At 41.2% G+C, this 19818-nt stretch overlaps 1 protein-coding gene across 2 annotated transcripts in view; it reads right to left on the bottom strand.

Annotated features, from left to right (window-relative positions):
* The window catches only part of tbc1d32 (TBC1 domain family, member 32), a 76025-nt gene that overhangs the window by 39294 nt on the left and 16913 nt on the right, over positions 1–19818 (bottom strand). For both annotated transcript variants that reach the window (XM_075459407.1, XM_075459406.1), the window contains exons 20-25: positions 19125–19263; positions 16697–16784; positions 16193–16311; positions 14379–14498; positions 14045–14133; positions 244–366 (exon numbers count right to left, since the gene is read on the bottom strand). In XM_075459407.1, the coding sequence (XP_075315522.1) occupies positions 244–366; positions 14045–14133; positions 14379–14498; positions 16193–16311; positions 16697–16784; positions 19125–19263 (678 nt within the window). The remainder of the gene's footprint in view (positions 1–243; positions 367–14044; positions 14134–14378; positions 14499–16192; positions 16312–16696; positions 16785–19124; positions 19264–19818) is intronic.

The following is a 19818-nucleotide window of genomic DNA, read 5'->3' as shown; positions in this document are numbered from 1 at the left end:
TCGGTATTTTGATGTTTTGCTTTATTTAGGTTGAATTCTTTGCAAATCTGAAAGTGCATTTAAGATCACAGCTGAGAGTGGGCTCTGACGGGGGCCCTGGGAAGCTGAAACATTAGTATGAATAATAAATTGTGATGTGGAGCAAGAACAGTATGCAGGATTGTTTCTTTGATCTGAAACTATAGTTTCTACAACCTTGTAAATCTCTGTATCGTACGTAAGCGTGCGTTTCGGACTTCGTACCCCTCATTGGAGTCCGGGTCAGCGGCGTTCTCCCTCTGACTCTGCAGCAGCACGGCGCAGATGTTGTACTGGCTCTCCAACAGCAGGAGGGAGTCCAGACTGCAGCAGAGCACACTGAGCAGTCTGCAGCAAAGCACACAAACAAGCAAAAACAAAGACATCAAAAAACAGGGACGACTGGCAGCCTACGATACTGTAGCAGACTCTGAGAATTACTAACTTTATTTTGGTTAATACTATCCAGCAGGGTAGAACAACACAGACAAAGACCCTATTTGGAAAGCTATCATTTTTTTCCCTGGCCTTCTAAATCTGCAAGTACGAGGTCAGCCAACAACACCCCCCCCCCACCAGCCAATTGTAAGCATTGTTAAGTAGGAACCCTGGGAAGAGTTTCATGCCTCATTTTCATTTGCTGGTAATGACACCAGGCTCAAACAGGATGATGGGCTCCAGCAGCATTTTGAGACATTAAAGTAGCTGAATACAAACTAAGCAGTACAGAAAGCTCAGTGGTTTCGCAGAGTGCCCCTGACCTACAAAGAATAAAAAGGTCTGTACAGTCAATGAAAAGAATCTGAATAAAACCTGCATAAATTACTTAAACTAATCAGTGGTAATTCCTATGTTTTTAGTGGGAAATCATTTAGCATTCTGATGGGGTTATATTGGTAGACTACTCATAAAAATGCAGCGGGAATAAAAGCAGCAGAGTTTGTTATAATTCAGAGTGCATTAAGCGGTTAATTATTCTTGCATATTAGATTTTTAGCTCATGTGCTTCCTCAGTTAGGGTCCACATTAAATCTATACATCCACTGCAAGTTTAAAGGTTTTAGAAAACAAGAGCAACTGCTTCTCTAATAATTTACAATCAGATATGAGGACAGTGTGACCTTTAGACTAGCAGCTAGCAAATAAACTGAGCAGTTTAGGCAAGCTATGGTTTTCTGCAGTCAAGCTCAACTTGGCTATTTGCTGTCCTTCTCCAAGGACACATGCGTGTGAACGGAGTCGAGCCATTGACTGAAGTGCGTGTGACGCTGCGCTGCTTCTGTCTCTGTGAGAAAACATTCAAGACATCCAACTTTCTCTCTGGAAGATGATCATAAATGCAAGTACAGCTGAATTCACGGTACAGATGGCGGTCTTTACACAACCTGAATGGAGATTTTGTCAGATGATGCTGAAGTCAGGATTGAATTTGCACATAGCAACAGTCTTGATAAGGTTTAAGCCACCACAATGTGACCCATAGTTTTAATGGGCTGAATTTCAGTAAGTTTCTGATGGGTTTAGTCGTCTAACAACATAAACAGAAAAATATGTCAATAAAAGGAGCTTTACAAGGAATTTGGCTACATTAATAAACACACTATAGAGCATGTGTGGAGCATCAAGGCCCATTCAAGTAATAGCTGTGTCACAATTCATGGTTGGCACTAAAGAAAGGAGAGGACCCAAACACAGGACTTACAGGAGGCTTAAGACAGGCAGGTGAGACAAAAATGAGCAAGAAAACTGACTTTATTATGAATAGCCGGGTTTCAGTCACGTGATTATGATGACGCGGGAGTTCAGATGGAGGGCAGGAAGTAAAAATGGAGAAAACATTGGAGGAATGGAGGAAACCATTGCAGAGAGTCCATATTGAGCGCATTTTGAGTCAGATTCGAGACAAAGTTGCAAACAATTAATAAACAAACATGTCGGACGTGACCGGGACCGTATCTTATGAAGATGAGTGACTTTTCTACAGAACCTAAAGATTTGGCGACAATCGGGGCTGTTGACATCACAAACTAGTCTACCAACTCAACGTCCACATTAGACTACCAGTAACTTCATAATAATTACTAAGCAAATGAGCATTTAACGACAAACTAATGCTATATAAACACAGCCACAAAAACCCAGTTAGCGAGCTAAAATACCTCTGACAAAGTGTTCGCTGCAGACATTAGCAGTTTCTGCTCCTCCCGACCGCAGACGTGTGTTTAAAATCCACTTTTTTTTTTACAGCGTTGTTCTATGAGCTTTTTCCATTTCTCACCTTTGTGAACGACTATGTTCGGTACTTGGTGTTTTCTACTGCAGATGCACCATGAGTGGACAACAGTTTTCCTTTTATAAGGCCGTTTAAAATGCTCTACTGGTGTGTGTAGTGCACGTGTGTGTTGATAATCTCCTCATGTTGTTTGCCTGGTTCTGTGTGTCTTGTTCCTGGTGAGAAACTCCTGTCGAGCAGCCGCTTCATTTCCCGATGTGCCGGGCAGTTACACAGACTCCCGTTTGACTGACAGCCCTTCTCACTAATCCTGACAGCAGCTCTGCAAGAGGCTGAGAGTCTGTCAGGCTCCCTGACCTCCCTCTGTCAGAAACAAAGAACTGGAGAAGCAGAACTACCACTTTCTTTTAAAGATGCCTTTTTTCTCTTTAAAAAGGTGGGATGAACACAAACTGTCCAGTTCTGTGCTCTGTTCTAAAAAGCAACTTCAGTTTTCTGTAGGTTTTTTTGGTCCATCCAGGGCAGTTTCCCAACAACCTCCTACTTCCTCAAAAAATCTAAATATACACTCATTGATATAAATATCATGACCAAACTGGGCTTTAAATTGTTCCGTTGTTTGAACTATTGTTCTTCTCTAAGGCAGAACGTCCCTTCAAAGTATATCTTTCAACCCAAAAAAAGGATAAAATAAAATTCAGTCTTTAAAGGAGCTTCTGAAATGTACTCGAGTAACATCGATGCATGCTTGTATGCAGTCCACTCATCCTCTTTATAAGTATTCCAGAACGGTTTAGGCCCAGCATACATCTGTGATCTGTTCAGAGAATATAAAGCCAGCAGAGCTCTTAGATCCAAGGACTCTGGTCAGCTGGTCCAGTCCAGAGTCCAGACTAAACATGGAGAAGCAGCATTTAGCTGTTATGCTGCCAACAAGTGGAACAAACTGCCAGTGGAGATTAAACTTTCACCAAATGGAGACATTTTTAAATCCAGGTTAAAGACATTTCTGTTCTCATGTGTCTATGCATGAAATCTGCACGATATCTTTGAACTTATCTGGACTGTTGCTTTGGTTTTAAATTCATTTAAATTATTTTATTCGTTTCTCTTTATATTCTTTTATGTATTTTTAATGCTTCTTACACTCCCTGCTGCAATGCTTTTATTTTGTGTAAAGCACTTTGAATTGTGCTACAAATAAATTTGATTTGGATTTATGGCATATAGTTTGACTGACTTGTGTTGACTTGATTTTGAAATATGTAGTTTAAAAGCTTAAGTGAGGCGGTTTCCAAACAAGGATTTTTATCAGTATAGCAATCTTCTGAACTCGCGGTCCAACTGCTTCGCTTGTGCTTATAAGCTGGGTCTTTGCCAGGAAATCAAATAATTTAGCAGAATGAACTGAACTTTACAAATTGTGCCAAGAAATTTGATCAAATATTTAACCAGAATTCGTGCTAATTGCAACCAAAGTGTTTGATAAAGGAGGCAGACATGCAACAAATAATAGCTCTGGTATATTTAAAACTTTTAGTCTGTATGTATAGCGCTGCATGTTTAAACCTTGTAAGGTTTACACCTTTTTGACTGGTTAGCGTTTATTTAGTTTGAGATCAAAAATGATCAAATCTGCTAGGGAAGAGATGGAGACAGGAAAGGAGAGCAATGACAGATTATCAAACTAATCTAGTTTTCTCTGGTAGAAAGAATGAGCTAAACAACACAGAGCTGGGCTGGACTACACCAATTCTTATTTTCTAATACTTCTTACATAAAAAGGTATTTTGGACTGAGTGGGTGAACATTGAACTTTGCTCGAGTTTAAAAGTTACAAATCCCCAGAAGGTCGTATTTTACAGCAGCTTTGTCCAAAACATTAAGCTAACGAGAAGCTCAAAGAAAAAACGGTTGAACGATACAATTGACGGTCCGTCAACGAGATTAAAACAAATCATTTCATTGATACATATAATGTTTTTTCCCTTTGTTATACATAATAACAATATGCAGCAACCTGTGACGCAACCAAATTTGATGTGTTTGTTTCTACAAATTTGACCCTAATATAGAAATAGAATAGAAAAATACTTTATTCATCCCCCAATAGGGGAAATTCAAATTAGTCAAGTAGCTCAAAAAAATTATAAATATTTACAATGATTGTATATTAGCAACAAAAATAATAGGGCTGTCGCGGTGAGGGAATTCCCACCGCGGTGACTCATAGCCGCTCAACAGCACGGTATGCGGTGATATCGCATTTTTGTTCATTAGGCTACTTTCCACGACACGCAATGTTAGATGAAAATCGAGCGCATAATCCGTCTTTTTTCCCAGCGATTCTGACATTTCACTTTGCTTTGCCTGTCATTTACTTGCTCACAGACCAATATAGCGGAGATCAAGCAGCGCATACCCCAGTTCTGCAACATTGTTGCAGACCTGCGCACGTTTCGTTTAGTAATGACGGAGAAAAACGAAGCAGATCAGCGCAGCAGTGTCCGGGATACAGTTTTTTTAAACAGACTGCCGCCGACCAACCAACCCAAGCTGAACTTTAACTGTTTCTGCGAAGTTGTTAGAGCTTATTTCTGGCACGGCACATTTTTCAAATGTTTTTTTTTTTTTTTAATATATAAATAGTTTCACCTACACAGTTTTGTTGAAATGATCAGGTATTTCCCAACAGCAAATGTGCACACCAAGCTGTGGTTCTGTGGAAGCTAGTTTATTGTTGATATTAGACGGTCGCATTTACAACATTAAACATGGATCATAAGGGAAGATTCAAAGCCATAAAGTGTCCGGACTAGGCAGAGGAGTAAAGCTGAGATAAAGGTAGGCCACTGCATTTTATTTTAACTTCTATTGCTTCGACACTGAGTAGGCATATTCTTGTAATATCAGCTGCTGAGGGAGAATGAGACCACAACGAGTAGCATGCAGACATGTGTGCGTGTGCGGTGCCTATATGCAAAGATGACGACAGAAACGCGGCACCTCGCTGTGTTAATGTGTTTCTCCTGCCTTGCGGGGAATATACAATGCATCATTATTACTGTGCTGGCTTAAAAAGAGTATCAGTTCTGTCAGTCGCTTTGCATCTACTGTGCAGTCTTAAAAACTATTTTAGTTTCTCGAGTTGTTCTGCGCGTGCAAGGGGACGTGCGGTGGGGGCGGTGGCCTGGACACGCACCGCGGAGGTCCTCTCAGCACCGCGGTGATTGCATTTTGCGGTTATCGCGACAGCCCTAAACAATAATAATAATATCAATTCTAATATAATAATAATAATAATGATAAAAAAACTCCTCGGTGGCAAGGCCCCGGGGGTGGATGAGGCCCGTCCTGAGTTCCTCAAGGCTCTGGATGTTGTGGGGCTGTCTTGGTTGACACGCCTCTGCAGCATCGCGTGGACATCAGGGGCAGTGCCTCTGGACTGGCAGATCGGGGTGGTGGTCCCCCTCTTTAAAAAGGGGGACCGGAGGGTGTGTTCCAACTATAGGGGGATCACACTCCTCAGCCTCCCTGGTAAGGTCTATTCGGGGGTGCTGGAGAGGAGGATCCGCCGGATAGTCGAATCTCGGATTCAGGAGGTGCAGTGTGGTTTTCGTCCTGGCCGTGGAACAGTGGACCAGCTCTATACCCTCGGCAGGATCCTGGAGGGAGCATGGGAGTTCGCCCAACCGGTCTACATGTGTTTTGTGGACTTGGAGAAGGCGTTCGACCGTGTCCCTCGGGGACTCTTGTGGGGGGTGCTCCGGGAGTATGGAGTGCCGGACCCCTTGATATGGGCTGTTCGGTCTCTGTATGACCGGTGTCAGAGTTTGGTCTGCATTGCAGTAAGTCGGACATGTTTCCTGTGAGGGTTGGACTCCGTCAGGGCTGCCCTTTGTCACCGATTCTGTTCATAATTTTTATGGACAGAATTTCTAGGCGCAGCCAGGGCGTTGAGGGGGTCCGGTTTGGCGACCTCAGAATCGGGTCTGCTTTTGGCGGACAATGCGGTTCTGTTGGCGTCGTTGGGCCGTGACCTTCAGCTCTCACTGGAGCGGTTCGCAGCCGAGTGTGAAGCGGCTGGGATGAGAATCAGCACCTCCAAATCCGAGACCATGGTCTTCGGCCGGAAAAGGGTGGAATGCCCTCTACGGGTCGGGAATGAGATCCTTCCCCAAGTGGAGGAGTTCAAGTATCTCGGGGTCTTGTTCACGAGTGAGGGACGAATGGAGCAGGAGATTGACAGGCGGATCGGTGCGGCGTCTGCAGTGATGCGGGCTCTGCACCGGCCCGTCGTGGTGAAGAAGGAGCTGAGCCAGAAGGCGAAGCTCTCGATTTACCGGTCAATCTATGTTCCTACCCTCACCTATGGTCACGAGCTGTGGGTAGTGACCGAAAGAACGAGATCGCGAATACAAGCGGCCGAAATGAGTTTCCTCCGCAGGGTGTCTGGGCTCTCCCTTAGAGATAGGGTGAGAAGCTCGGTCATCCGGGAAGGGCTCGGAGTAGAACCGCTGCTCCTCCGCATCGAGAGGAGTCAGATGAGGTGGCTCGGGCATCTGGTTAGGATGCCTCCTGGAGGCCTCCCTGGTGAGGTGTTCCGGGCCCGTCCCACTGGGAGGAGGCCCCGGGGAAGACCCAGGACACGTTGGAGAGACTATGTCTCTCGGCTGGCCTGGGAACGCCTCGGGGTCCCCCCAGAAGAGCTGGAGGAAGTGGCCGGGGACAGGGACGTCTAGGTCTCTCTGCTCAAGCTGCTGCCCCCGCGACCCGATCCCCGGACCAGCGGCAGATAATGGATGGATAGATGGATAGATAATAATAAATAAATGACTAAATAAATAAAAAAAAAAGAATCAATCAATCAATTTGAGAAGAACTCAGCAGTCACAGTTAAAAAGCCTGGCCCCTCCTGTACACTGCTTCTATGTTGACATATGAAGCCTACAAGACATTTCTGGGAACACACAATCACAAAAGCATGACTAGCACAATTAAGACAATGTAATTAGTTTCAAAGGAAACCAAACACTCAGATGTGGGTAGCCTTTATAAAAGCTAATTAACAGCACAGAGTGAAGCAGTGGGGCATCACCCTGTAATTTGGTGACAATTGCAGTTTGGAAAGATCAAGAGTGACTGAATGGCGTCTCCGATTAATCTGCGTTACTTCATACTTTTTTGTGCTTTTTGAAAATCAGACTCCTTCTTACTTTCCACCACAGACAGATCTCTGACAACGTTCAAATGATCTCAGTTCAGAGCTTGAGATATTGTTGTAGTACAGGCTGAACGGGACTAATCACTTTGTTTAATGTTGAAAGACGCGCTTGCGTTAAAGTACCCATTTATAACGGATGATTACTTCCTTGATGAAGGTCCACACACATCCCAAGAACCCCGAATAATCCAATTACATCAAACCTGGAGTAATGACTTTGGCAGTATGTCTGATGAACATGCCAAAGATTGATTAGTCATGCATATGACGGTTACTCTTTATGGGTGTCAAAAGAACCCAAAAAATGTAGAAAATCAACATTTTCAGGAGTGAAAAAGTTTAAAATCTTTGACTTTACCTAATAAACGAGCTCAGTTTCACAACATATGGCACGTTACATTATATTATCTATTTATTTAACAAAAACTAAGCCATAACGCAGCATTTTTTTATATGCTGACTAACTGCATGAATGCATCTTGATCATTAATTTCTGGCAATCTACAACAACGAAGACGAGCTCGTCCCTGAAATGAATGAAAGGTTTTAGTTATTCACACGTACAGAATAAATCGTCCTTCATCAAATGAGCTGCACAAGCGAATAAGCTAATAAGTCAAAATAACACTTTACTGTAAAGGGAAAAAACATTATATTCCATCTTTGGGCTTCTCTGATACCACAATACAAAAAAACCTGAGATGTTCATCTTTATTTCAGTTACGGAGGTGATGTGTTTCTGAACTGTGCTGTCGGTGGAAAAACTTCTTCGATTCAACCTCTGGATAATCCGTCGACACAAAAATATTGTCAGTGTTATGGTCATGATAGAAATAATAATGTGTATTGAGCTAAAATATAATCACATCAGAGGGAAGGGAGTCAAGCTCTCCAGCGGCGCATTAACTACACGTGTTCATAGCCGTCAGAAACAGAGGGCAGAACAAAGGCATCCGAATAACTCAGACAGGGGAAATCATGGGGATGAAACAGGGTTGCCATGACAACAAAGAGGCTTTTGGCAAGATGGGGAAAGGCTGAGGGATTTTAGTCCTCATTAGCTTATGAATATAAAGAGAGGGGGAGATTTTCCAGTCTTTTTCCACGGGGGTGTACTTCAGGAATGCGTGTTTGCTCGACAATAGTGATTAGGCCTGCAAGGAACGTGGTAATGACAAGACTTACAGACTTTTAAACGCTAAGGAGACGGGAGTTGTGATGTGCTCTTGGAGTGTAGTACAAGTCTGGGCTAGAACTGCATGAGCCAAATGTGAAACGATCTAAAGTAACAAAAAAAAATGGGATGATGGAAACTGATGAGGTATGATTAATCTGGTGAATCAGCATGAAAACATGGAAGAAAGCGTCACATTCCCAAAGCAACTGAACTGGGAACAACGAACAGCTGCACCTTACAAGGTGAGAAACAACCACTGAGTCTGGTTCCTTTCACTCATAAAACATTCAGCATCCCTTTCTCAGCTAAAGAAGTCTGAATCTTTGGTAAAGTCATAAAAGCTGCATTTATAACCTTGGATTCCATTAAGCACTAAACACTACTAACCAGTAAACAGTTTACTTCAGCTTTCAAAACCCATAAAACTCTCCATGAAGGCTGCAGTAGACTGCGTACTACAAAATAGATTATCTGCCGATGCTTCTGTTGTGAGCAGACTTCCGAGGTGCATTTGTGTCGTGGCGTTTGAACATGGCGTTTGAAGGGCAGAGAGCTCCCACAGGCACGTTTCACCTCCATCCAAAAGGCCTCTTCAGTTCCCCACCAGTCAAGAGAAGTCTGGTTGCCTTATTTTCAATCACTCTGAATCACCAGGACCTCGATGCTGAGAATCTACAACAATACAGGCTTCGTATTTGGGTTTTTTCAGGGTTAGGGTCTAAATTTGTAAAAATCCACAGGTGAGAAATGCATCATTAAGGTTTGCTAAAACCAGCAGCAACCAGCTGTTTCAGAAAATACTGGGTAACAATAACATGAGCCTGGTTTTAATGGTGGATCAGGGTGCCAAAGATTCATTTTACAGTGTTCAGTGACACCAGAGTTATTCCCACAGCACAAATACATTGTGTCGGAGAAGGGGAAAATACACCAAAGAGCATATTTTGATAACACAACACAAATTGCTTTGTCTAAGTTCCATTACAGGAAGCACACGTTCAAGAGAAGAAAAACACATTCCGACAGAACAACCTGGAGCTGTAATCTATTATTCATTATGTGGCATACGTGATATATGAGCACCTGAGCACATTATGAGGCTGGGGCCCCCATTCCCTCATCTGCTGTGGTCTCATAATCACACCAGGCGGTAATGTGTCTGTTTTGGACCGCAGGTGAAGTCAAGTTTCTGTCTCCTATTCAAAGGGCAACACACACTCAAACCATTAATAAAGCTCATGAATGCATTCACCAGGACACATAAAGAATGCTGTGGAGAACGAGAAAGAAGAGAAAGTATTTTCTGCTGCTAACGTCGAGCTCGGAGCAAAAACTATCCTTTAAATGTGTTCTTCTCACCACTTTTTGGTGCCATTTATTTAACAAGGAGCATCATATACTGAGGACAATCTTTTAATCAAAAAAGCCATTCTTTCAGAAGATTGTCTGCTTTTGAGTAATTAGTTCTTCTTTAACCAACTTTAGTGCAAAGTACAGAAATCCTGCATGTGCTAAATCTGCAGGAGTTACTTGGATCTGTTGCAACGCCAGCGGGTGCCTCTAATCATGGGTCAGCTTATACGACAGCAAATACAAGGATGTTATTGCACTGCTATTTTTGGATTTAATAATAAAAGTTTCTTTATTGTTTCTATGTTATTAAAAACAAGACTAAAGCATATAATGAGAAATTGTTTGACCTGAAGGTAGACCAGTACAAGATGAGTGGATTTATTCTTAATATTTGAACAATGCCAACAAAGGATTGCGAACATTTTGGGCTTTTCGCAGTAAACACCATGCTTGATCTGAATTTTTGAAAGGAAGTTATTCGTTTTCTTACTGAAAGTCAGAGAAAAAAATTGGAATGTATCCATCTAACCAAGATCAGATGCTTTGGGAGATTTCCTCTATGAGTGACAAACTAAAACTAAATGTAGAATATTAAAGAATCCTGAAATGTTTAATGTAAAAGACATTCACATCTATTTCTACAATCAGTCTGTCTTTACTGAACTTTGCAATTTAACAAACTGAGTGACTTGAAGTTGAGTAACAGGCAGAAAGAAGAAGAAGAAGAAGAAGTAGTAAATATTTAAATGCATAATCTTATAACTAGGAGCCTGAAAGGCCTGAAAAAGAACCAGGATCAGGAGAAATATCATCTGTCAGGGTGAGGTAAACCAGAGGAGTGGTACTGGGATGCAGAGGCCAGCAGAACTGTGTAAGATTGATGGCAGAAAGCTGTTTCTACTGTACGTCTTCATCTGTATCAGGCTGCCATGACACCGCTGTACGAGAATGAGGGACTGACAGTGACAGAGCACTGAGATACAGTCCGACAGATACAAGAACTGAGCACTTTGAGTCATGTTTTTGAATTATTCTCCCACTCTGACATCTCTGACAGCTTTGTCATACATTGTGTAGAATAATGGCATTAGTTTGTTTGACTCCTGAAGTAATAAATAGGGCTGAGCGAGTTAACTCGTTATTATCGCGTTAATTATTTAACGCTGATAAATATTTTATCGCGCATTAGCGCAGGTTTTATTATTTATTTTATTTTGTAAAAGTCTGCTGCTCACAGGCTTTTATTTTGTAAAAGTCTGTTGCTGACTGCTGCAGAACCGGAAAAGAAAGTAATCGGCGGATCCACCAAACATGGAGAAGGGTACGGAACTTTTACTCGGCCATTTTCATTTTAAAGTTCTTCCAGACGGCGGAGTCGACAGAACCAAAGTCATCTGTAAACACTGCCAAGTTGAATTGTCTTCTCAGCGTAGTAGTTCCAGTCTAAAATATCACTTAAAGGCAAAACACACAACTGATAGCAGCAAGTCATTCAAGGAAACAGACAGTGGAGCGAGGCTTCTACATAAAAACTACAGAAAGATGCTGATGTTAAAAGTGTGTTTGCACAACAAATGCTATGGCACTTTCATTCATATGGCAGCACATTTAAAATAAAATTAAGTGCTAAAAGCTATACACTACTTTTGAATTCATTTTTGGATTTTGCGTACAAATGCGATTAATCGCGATTAATCAGGGAAATCATGTGATTAATTAGATTAAACATTTTAATCGTTGCCCAGCCCTTGTAATAAACTGTTTTTGTAAGACCCAGATGTGTGATTACAAACTTTACAGAACTGTTAAATAAATAGCAATAATGTAGCAACTGTTTGCTAATGTGGGTAACAGTGGAGGTCTCAGTCCTCTGGTTTTATTCACACCACAGAATCATTTCTCCTTATCTTCTTTTCTTTACTTTTATGTACAAATTCTGGTGCTAAAACAGCTCTAAATGTTGCTGTAAGGCACAAACAGAAATAAAACGTACATGTTTTTGCGCTGCAGGGGGCACCATTGTCCACTATAAGCCTATAAACTAAAACCAATAAAAAAAAAAAAAGAACTTCACAGACCAGAAAGAAATCCCACTGCTGGTATATACCAATAAAACCTGTACAAACCATATAATTCAATAGCTGTGGTTGAAGTTTAAACATCCACTCAGTGTCCACCCCGTCTTTACTTTAATTAGCTCTTTTCTGGCAGCTTCCACCAGCTTTTATAATGATACACACCCAATTTCAGCGGCGTGACATGAAAATGTGATGACAGCAGTGGGGTGTCAGGCACTTCAAGCACAAGTTTAATGATTTTATTGATATGACATGATTATATACCAAATACTGCAAATACTACACTGTACCCTTATAAGATACACGCTTGCACTGAAAATCTAAATAAAAGCCTAATATCCATAACCATCTTTGCACTTTCTTCCTCCTTCTTTGTTGCCCCCCCCCATCACGCATTGCTGATTAATCAGTGAAGTGTCCGTGTGTGTAGCTGCTGCTCACTGATGCAATTCCCCCCCTCTGGGATCAATAAAGCACAAACCATATACCATGCAGTCGTATCCCTTCAGGCAAAGGATAATGAGAAAATCGAATGAAAACAACCACTGTTGCATTGTGGGTGATGACGTGTTATTCATGAGTCTTCTGGGTTCAACTGTTTGAATTCACATTGCTCAAGTGGGTGTGTTGTGAACAGAAGCTCTGTGTGGATTAGTTTATGGGCAGCTGAACAAGGAAGGGATGTTGAACATACAGTAATGCTTTAAAAGTCCCGAGCCGTCCTCCTTTTCTTTATATTTAGCTTCCAAGGCTTTCTTGTAATCTTTTGAAATGGTCTTGAGCAACAGTTCTCCGGCTTTCTGAAGGTCTTTAAATATTTTCTTTGGACATTGGCTGCTTTTTCACTCATTTTCACTCCAGTCCTTGTACCTGAACATTTTCAGAGGAAGTTTTTTCCGTCTACTGCCACTTAACACTAACACGTGAATGAATCATTCAAGCATAAAAAAAAATAAATAAATCAGGGGATAAACCAGTGTTGTGTCGACATATAAAAGACAACTAAGCTCAAATTGCATCTTTACTTTGTTACCAGCAGCCTGTCACTAAGAAACATCATTTGTTCCCATTTCTTTAGTTGCATCTTTGAAAATCTGCAAAGATAACACAGTTTGACAGACCATCACAGGCCCACATAGAGACAAACCAGACATACCACCATGCACCCTACAGCAAAATCAATCTAGGCTAAAAATGACTTTTTGAATGTTCATTATTTATGGAAAACAAACAATGAAACAACTTTACTTTGATTTAATTAGATTCAAGTGTAAACATTGTAGGACTCGACTTGATGACAGCGAGATTTAGCGACCTATAGGGAGAGTCTGACTGAGTCAGTTAAACCGTCAGTCAGGGTGCTAAATGAACAGAGCATCATGTTCCTTTCACTCGGCTTCTGGATGTTAATAGGAGAAGGCTGACTGATGGGCACAAACAGAGAGAGTCAGCAAGACTCCAATCAAGCTGAAGCTATTGTGATTCAGAGAGCTTTTCAAAATACAGAGGAATGCACAGCAGACACTTGTGCACAGAGCCAGGACACATCCAGCATCTGCTTATGTGAAAACAGAACCTCCTAGACTCTGCTCATATTACTAAATATCTCCTTTATGCCAACACCTCAAGATAAGACTTACTCTGCCTGTAAGAAATGCAGCTTTCACTTCAGTCCTTCATCAAAGCTGAAATGTTTTCATTTTATAGAATCTCATAGAAGTCCTCTCACTTGTGAGGGCATCTGTTATTCACAAATACCCACAGAGCTCAGCTTATTTCAATCTAATCCAGAGAAATCCTTTCATCAGCCTTTCAACGCTGGCTAATCAAAGTATAAAGAACTATGTGAGCATGCTAATGCGAGAGCCTGCAGTGTGTGAGCGCAGTCACCAGGTGCTAAGCCGGCATCATGTGCCTGCCTTCAAATGTTAAGTTATACGGGGAAAAAATATCAATCTCACCTCAGTCCGAATGTGTGAGACTGCTCATAGTGGAACAGGGAATGGATCTTCACATCTGAATTCACAGCAATCAGCCTGTCAATCAAATCCTGTGGAGCAAATAAGAGGCTGTGAAAAGGAATACAGCTGTTAAAGTGCCAAATAAAAACAGAGAGGAAAGGTACAATGTGGAAGGTGGAAAATGCACATCAACCTCTGTGAAATGGGGGTTTAGTGGTGATGTAAAACAAGTGTGGGTGGTGGTTCAACATGGGATGAAAAGTGCAAACATGCCCCCACATGGTGGACAAAGGAACTGCAAGAGTCTGGCCCCGGTGATGTGAAAACTACTCACAGGGATGGAGGTTGGGATCTCCCTCAAGCTGTATTCACTCTTGTTGGCTAAAGGCTGCCGGCCCAGAAGCTCCAACACCGATTGGGAAGAGGACAGGAGGTTGACCAAAGACGAGAAGGACTGATGAGATGGACATGAAGACAAATAAATAAAGGAACTGTTGGAGAAAGCGGTAAAAGTACAGAGACAAGCACAGCAAGTAGAAATAGGTCAAAACTAATCACAACTAGGATCATTTTAAATTGAGTTTAAAGCTGTTTTTGAGTCAGAGTGACCAAATTATTCTCATTAAGTTCATTAATCATTATCATTTAATTCATGAATTTGTTTATAAACCTTGGTGATAATTCATGACCACGCTCCCACACAATTAGATGACACATTTACGCACATCTGAGAAGAAATGTGAAGCAGTCTGCAGGATATTAAAGCACTGGAAGTCTTTCTGCTCTCATTATTGATGAAGTTAAGGGTGTCCACTCTCACACGAGACAGTTTTTAAAATCATTCAAAGAAAATTCCTAATTACCAAAATATAGATGAAATATTTTAGGTCTAAATCTGCCTCATCTCGAATTCTCTGAGGAGATGTTATATTCAGTTTGAAAAACATATGAGTTTGGACCAAATAAGCCAAAATTTTGGTGTAGAAAGGCTGTGCCCGCTTGGTCACAGGAAGTATGTAACCAGGCAGCTGAGCCACTGATAAGGCAGGCGTTAAAGTCACCAGTGACAGGACAGGGTTCACACTTCACCCACTGTCCACATTAACCTGGCAAGTTTCACTGAGTGTGAAAAAGCTTCATCATCATGTACACACAGACACATCCACAGGCCTAAAAAGTGTTATTTATCTACTGATTATGGCTAGAAATCAGCAGCTTAAATATTTATTCATTATCAGTTTGCAGAACTTAAGTTAAGTACATTTTTAGGAGCAATTAACATCTATTGATGATGATGTCATCCATGTAACTAGTCCAGAGTAAGGCCTGGACATTATTCGCCTTTATATTTATGTTTGTTTTTAACATTTTTTACTGGTTTCTGTAGTTCTCCTGCCCGTTTTACAGCTTAAAGGAGGCAGCCATATATGGCGCATTTATCCTCCACAGACAGGCATTTTTTCAATGCAGACGGACAGATATGGAGTCCTCTAAAAAGCTTACAACACATAGGCTCTGAAAATTATGCATTGATCATATACTAACTGGTTGACAGCTAGCTCGGGCTGGCTGGAGAACAGATTTCACATCAAAGAACAAGCTGCACAGAGCAGTTATCATTTAACACTTAGTTTCACTCCTTTACAAAGCAGATCTTTGTCCACTATGATTTCTGATTTCTGGCTTTTTTTTTTTAGCAGTGAAATGCTAAAATAAGAATACAAGCGCTAACGCAGCCAAGAGCAGCCCACAGCTCAGATTGTTCAAGATATTTATGGGACTGGCCTTAGGTAGCTGCAAAATGCTATAACAGCTAGCTGTGCATTTGTGTGGCACGACTGGAGCGCGCACAGAAAGGTTGAAGGGGGGGTCGGGAGGCTGGGAAAAGGAGATTCACCACAAGATGTCAACACATCCTATAGCCGGATGTTTAAAAAAAAAAGTCTGGTGTTTGTCAGTTCCTTAGAGAGTAAAGTTGACACAATCAGTGAACTTTTAAAGAAATAATTGATAGCTGTAAGAAAGAGGACAATATAAACTAAAATGAGTCCCAGTTAAATCAATTTTAAAACAGAGTGACTCTTGAAATCATGTATGCTGAACTCATGTGGAGGGCTTTTTTTAAGGGACCCTGAGCTGTTGTTTCACCTTAAGGCAGCTCCTGTCTATGGGGTCCATGGGCGTTGGTCTGGGACCGACCGCTCTGACATCATCACTGCCGCACTCGAGAGCAGACCACAGCTCTACGACCAGCGTCCGGACAAAACCTGCCACACAACATCAAGCCGGTGGGTTCATCAGTCAGAAGTTTACACACAAACTTTATACATGCTGCATTTCCTTGATGATCTGCAGATGTCTTTTCCAACCAGCACCAAGTTGTAACTGATTTGTTGAACACCTAAATAAGACGTTTTCCTCATCAAACAGCTGTTCATATCGAATATTGCCTCAGCCTTTACAAAAGTGGACAATGAACACCTCATCTTGCTCTTTGTTCTTCCTCTCATCCCGACACAAACAATCTGACTAACACATTTCCCCCAGGGGCTGCTTCAATGCCGCTTTACACCACCTGCAAAACAATAACTTACAAGATGCGCCTCAAGTATCGCAGATGGCAAGTGTTTGGGCAAATTAGTGTTTTAGTACCTGAACTGTGCAGAGCAGCAACCCCTGGAGCAGTTGCTGCCACCTGCGTCACCATCACCCCGTATCCAAACTTCTCACAGCGGCTCACCTGCATTAAACACCGCAAAAAAGTCTGTTATCCCTGTAAATGTTCCATCTTTGGAGTTTATATGTTACACATATGTGCATAAAACGAGCTCCATTTTCAAAGAGCTGGGGAACTTTAAGTTGGGCACGGCCTTCATTAATTAAAACACACTGTCACATCCAAAAATAAACTGAGAATAATTACATCAATAATTAAAGTGAAATGTCCAACAGTAGCAATTGCAAGAGTGCGTAAACAATGGCAGTAAATTAGGCTCACTGGGAGTTGGCCAAGGTTTGCATGTAACACCACGTGTACGTGTGTGTTTATACAATATGAATCTTATTCATGTTTCAGCCTCCAAGTGCTTAAGTAAGAAATACGATCGTGGCCTTGAGGAGAATCAGGATCAACAAACTACCAGTGGCATGATTCAGAGACACCAAAGACCGGGCCAAACACAATGAATAAAGATTTTTAAGATGGATTACGTTCGGCTGCATGCTGCAGAGAACCCATTAAGGCTCCTATGCATATTTTATGTATGCAGCTAAAGTTTGGTCTGTGCAAGAAACAACTAAAATGTAAATGATGTTGTACCGTCTGATGATAAAAACTCTGATAAACTCTGTTCTGTATTCACATCTTATTGGATTGCTTTAACTCTTGTCAGTGTGACAGACAATAATTGAGCAGCATAAAATCACTTTGCTACCTTAATCACATCAAGAATGATGGAACTGCCAAAGTTAAAGGTGAAATTGTATCACTAACAGTATCAGTGTTTATCACCACATGAAAACACAATAGTTAATATTAGGGCTGGGCAACGATTAAAGTTTTTAATCTAATGAATCACATGATTTCCCTGATTAATCACGATTAATCACATTTGTACGCAGAATCCAAAAATGAATCCAAAAGTAGCGTATAGCTTTTAGCATTTAGTTTATTTTAAATGTGCTGCCATATGAATGAAAGTGCCATAACATTTGTTGTGCAAACACACTTTTAACATCAGCATCTTTCTGTAGTTTTTATGTAGAAGCCTCGCTCCACTGTCTGTTTCCTTGAATGACTTGCTGCTATCAGTTGTGTGTTTTGCCTTTAAGTGATATTTTAGACTGGAACTACTACGCTGAGAAGACAATTCAACTTCACTTTTTTGGAGTTTGGAGGGTTTTTTTAAATTTATTTTGAAATGCGTGCTTTTATGTTGAAACAAGTAAAACAGGAAGTAGCGCCGGTTAGCTCCGTGAGCTTCACACAGAGACCGAGGAGCACCTGTAGCGGTGATGTTACCTGCTAGTTTATTTTTATTTTATTACTCCATGCTTCGTGGTGTTTGCTGTAACTGTGTGAATCTGATGCATTCAACAGACTTTTTCAATAATAAAACCTGCGTTAATGCACGATAAAATATTTATCGGCGTTAAATAATTAACAAGTTAACGCGATAATAACGAGTTAACTCGCCCAGCCCTAGTTAATATCGATATAGGCAAAACAAATTACTTCAATGAAAGGAAGTCTACTGTATTAGGCTAATTTTCAGCTTAATATTCTTAGTCCTTATTCCACAAAATAAGTTTTTTGTTTTTTTTAATCAATGTGGAATATTAGTGGTAGAAGCCCGACATGCTTGTAAGCGCCACCTCATCCTGTTGCCACTTCAGAGGCTTTGAAAGCAAACTGTAAATCAAAATGAAGTGACATCATTGGAAATATCCACTTCTCAAAGGGTCCCAGCAATAAAACACAGCAGGATGCAGTTGGCTGCAGGGTTCACCTTTATGCTGATGATGTTGTTTTGTACCGTTCTGCTGCTTTTTATTCTGCTGTTAAACCTCCTCAGAATCATTCTGTTGATTTCCAAGCTGCACTTTTTTTCACTTTAATGAAAACAAACCCTCAGGAGAAGTTTCTAAATGGTGTCAGTCAAAGCTCCTGTGGCCCCTTCATCATATCCACGCCCATCTTTAACTTAAGTTTGTGACAGAAACAACTTACAGGAATTAAAAGCGTCCCATCCCTCCTTTAACTTAAAGCTAGTCTCTGGAAAATTCTGAATTATTTTTCCATTCATTTCAAGGCGGTTTTGTGACACTCTGTCAGTAAGATTCATATGACCCCAACACTGCTCTGTGACTAATTATTTGGTTTCGGTAGCTTCCAGGTGTGTCTGCTTCAGGAGAACTGAAGTCAAGACAAAAACAGTTGGATTAAATGTTTACACAATTAAAATGTGTGTAATGCAGAGCAGCCTAGGTGTTAATATCATGGGAATATCATGTGGCGAAAACACAGAACGATAAGGACCAAATTTAAAATACCTATAGTTATATTTGTATAGCTCGTTACCTGTAGTTTTTTGGTGAAGCGAGAGAACATGTAGGAGACGCACTCATTGAGGGCTCCTGTCTGCTGGAGCAGCAGCAGCCCTTTAGGAGTTGCAGCAAAGTTCAGCAGGCTGTCCAGTAACGTCTCCTCCCAGGCAAGCCTGTTCCAGACACACAGAGAAACCAGGGACACAAAGTAAGCTGCAAAGGTTTGTTTTCATACTCCCACAAAAAAAAAAAAACTAAAAAAAGAGAGCAATCTGGGAACGTTCTGTTATATAAAGGAAACACGTCACTGATCACCCAGAATTCACAAACCAACTATCCAACACACTCCACTGAGTGAAGTGAGGTGCTGTATTTGACTGTCTTCTTCTCTCTTTCCAAGTGTTACTAAAATACCTGCAGACAGAGATTTTTAAATCTTAAAATTATCCCTTTGCATCTTCACAGGCAGCGTGTCCATGTCCACAGGACCTGCACCCGTTGCACAGTGTACAAAGTGTACAAAGTGTACAAAGTACAGCTGCAACAGTGACTGAAAACTGAAGAATTTATAGAGAAATTCTTATTTTTACAGAGACTTATGCCTTAAGGTTGACTTTAGAAGGGAGAGTGACAGGGCTACAGCTAACTCTTAAACGGTGGTCTTTTAAGCAAACTATAGTAACAGTAAATATTCTAAAACGTTCCATTACGTATACATCGTATACTTT

The sequence above is a fragment of the Odontesthes bonariensis genome, chromosome 24 (assembly GCF_027942865.1).
Source record: "Odontesthes bonariensis isolate fOdoBon6 chromosome 24, fOdoBon6.hap1, whole genome shotgun sequence".
Lineage (NCBI taxonomy): Eukaryota > Metazoa > Chordata > Actinopteri > Atheriniformes > Atherinopsidae > Odontesthes > Odontesthes bonariensis.
This window is presented reverse-complemented; position numbering and strand designations above follow the sequence as displayed.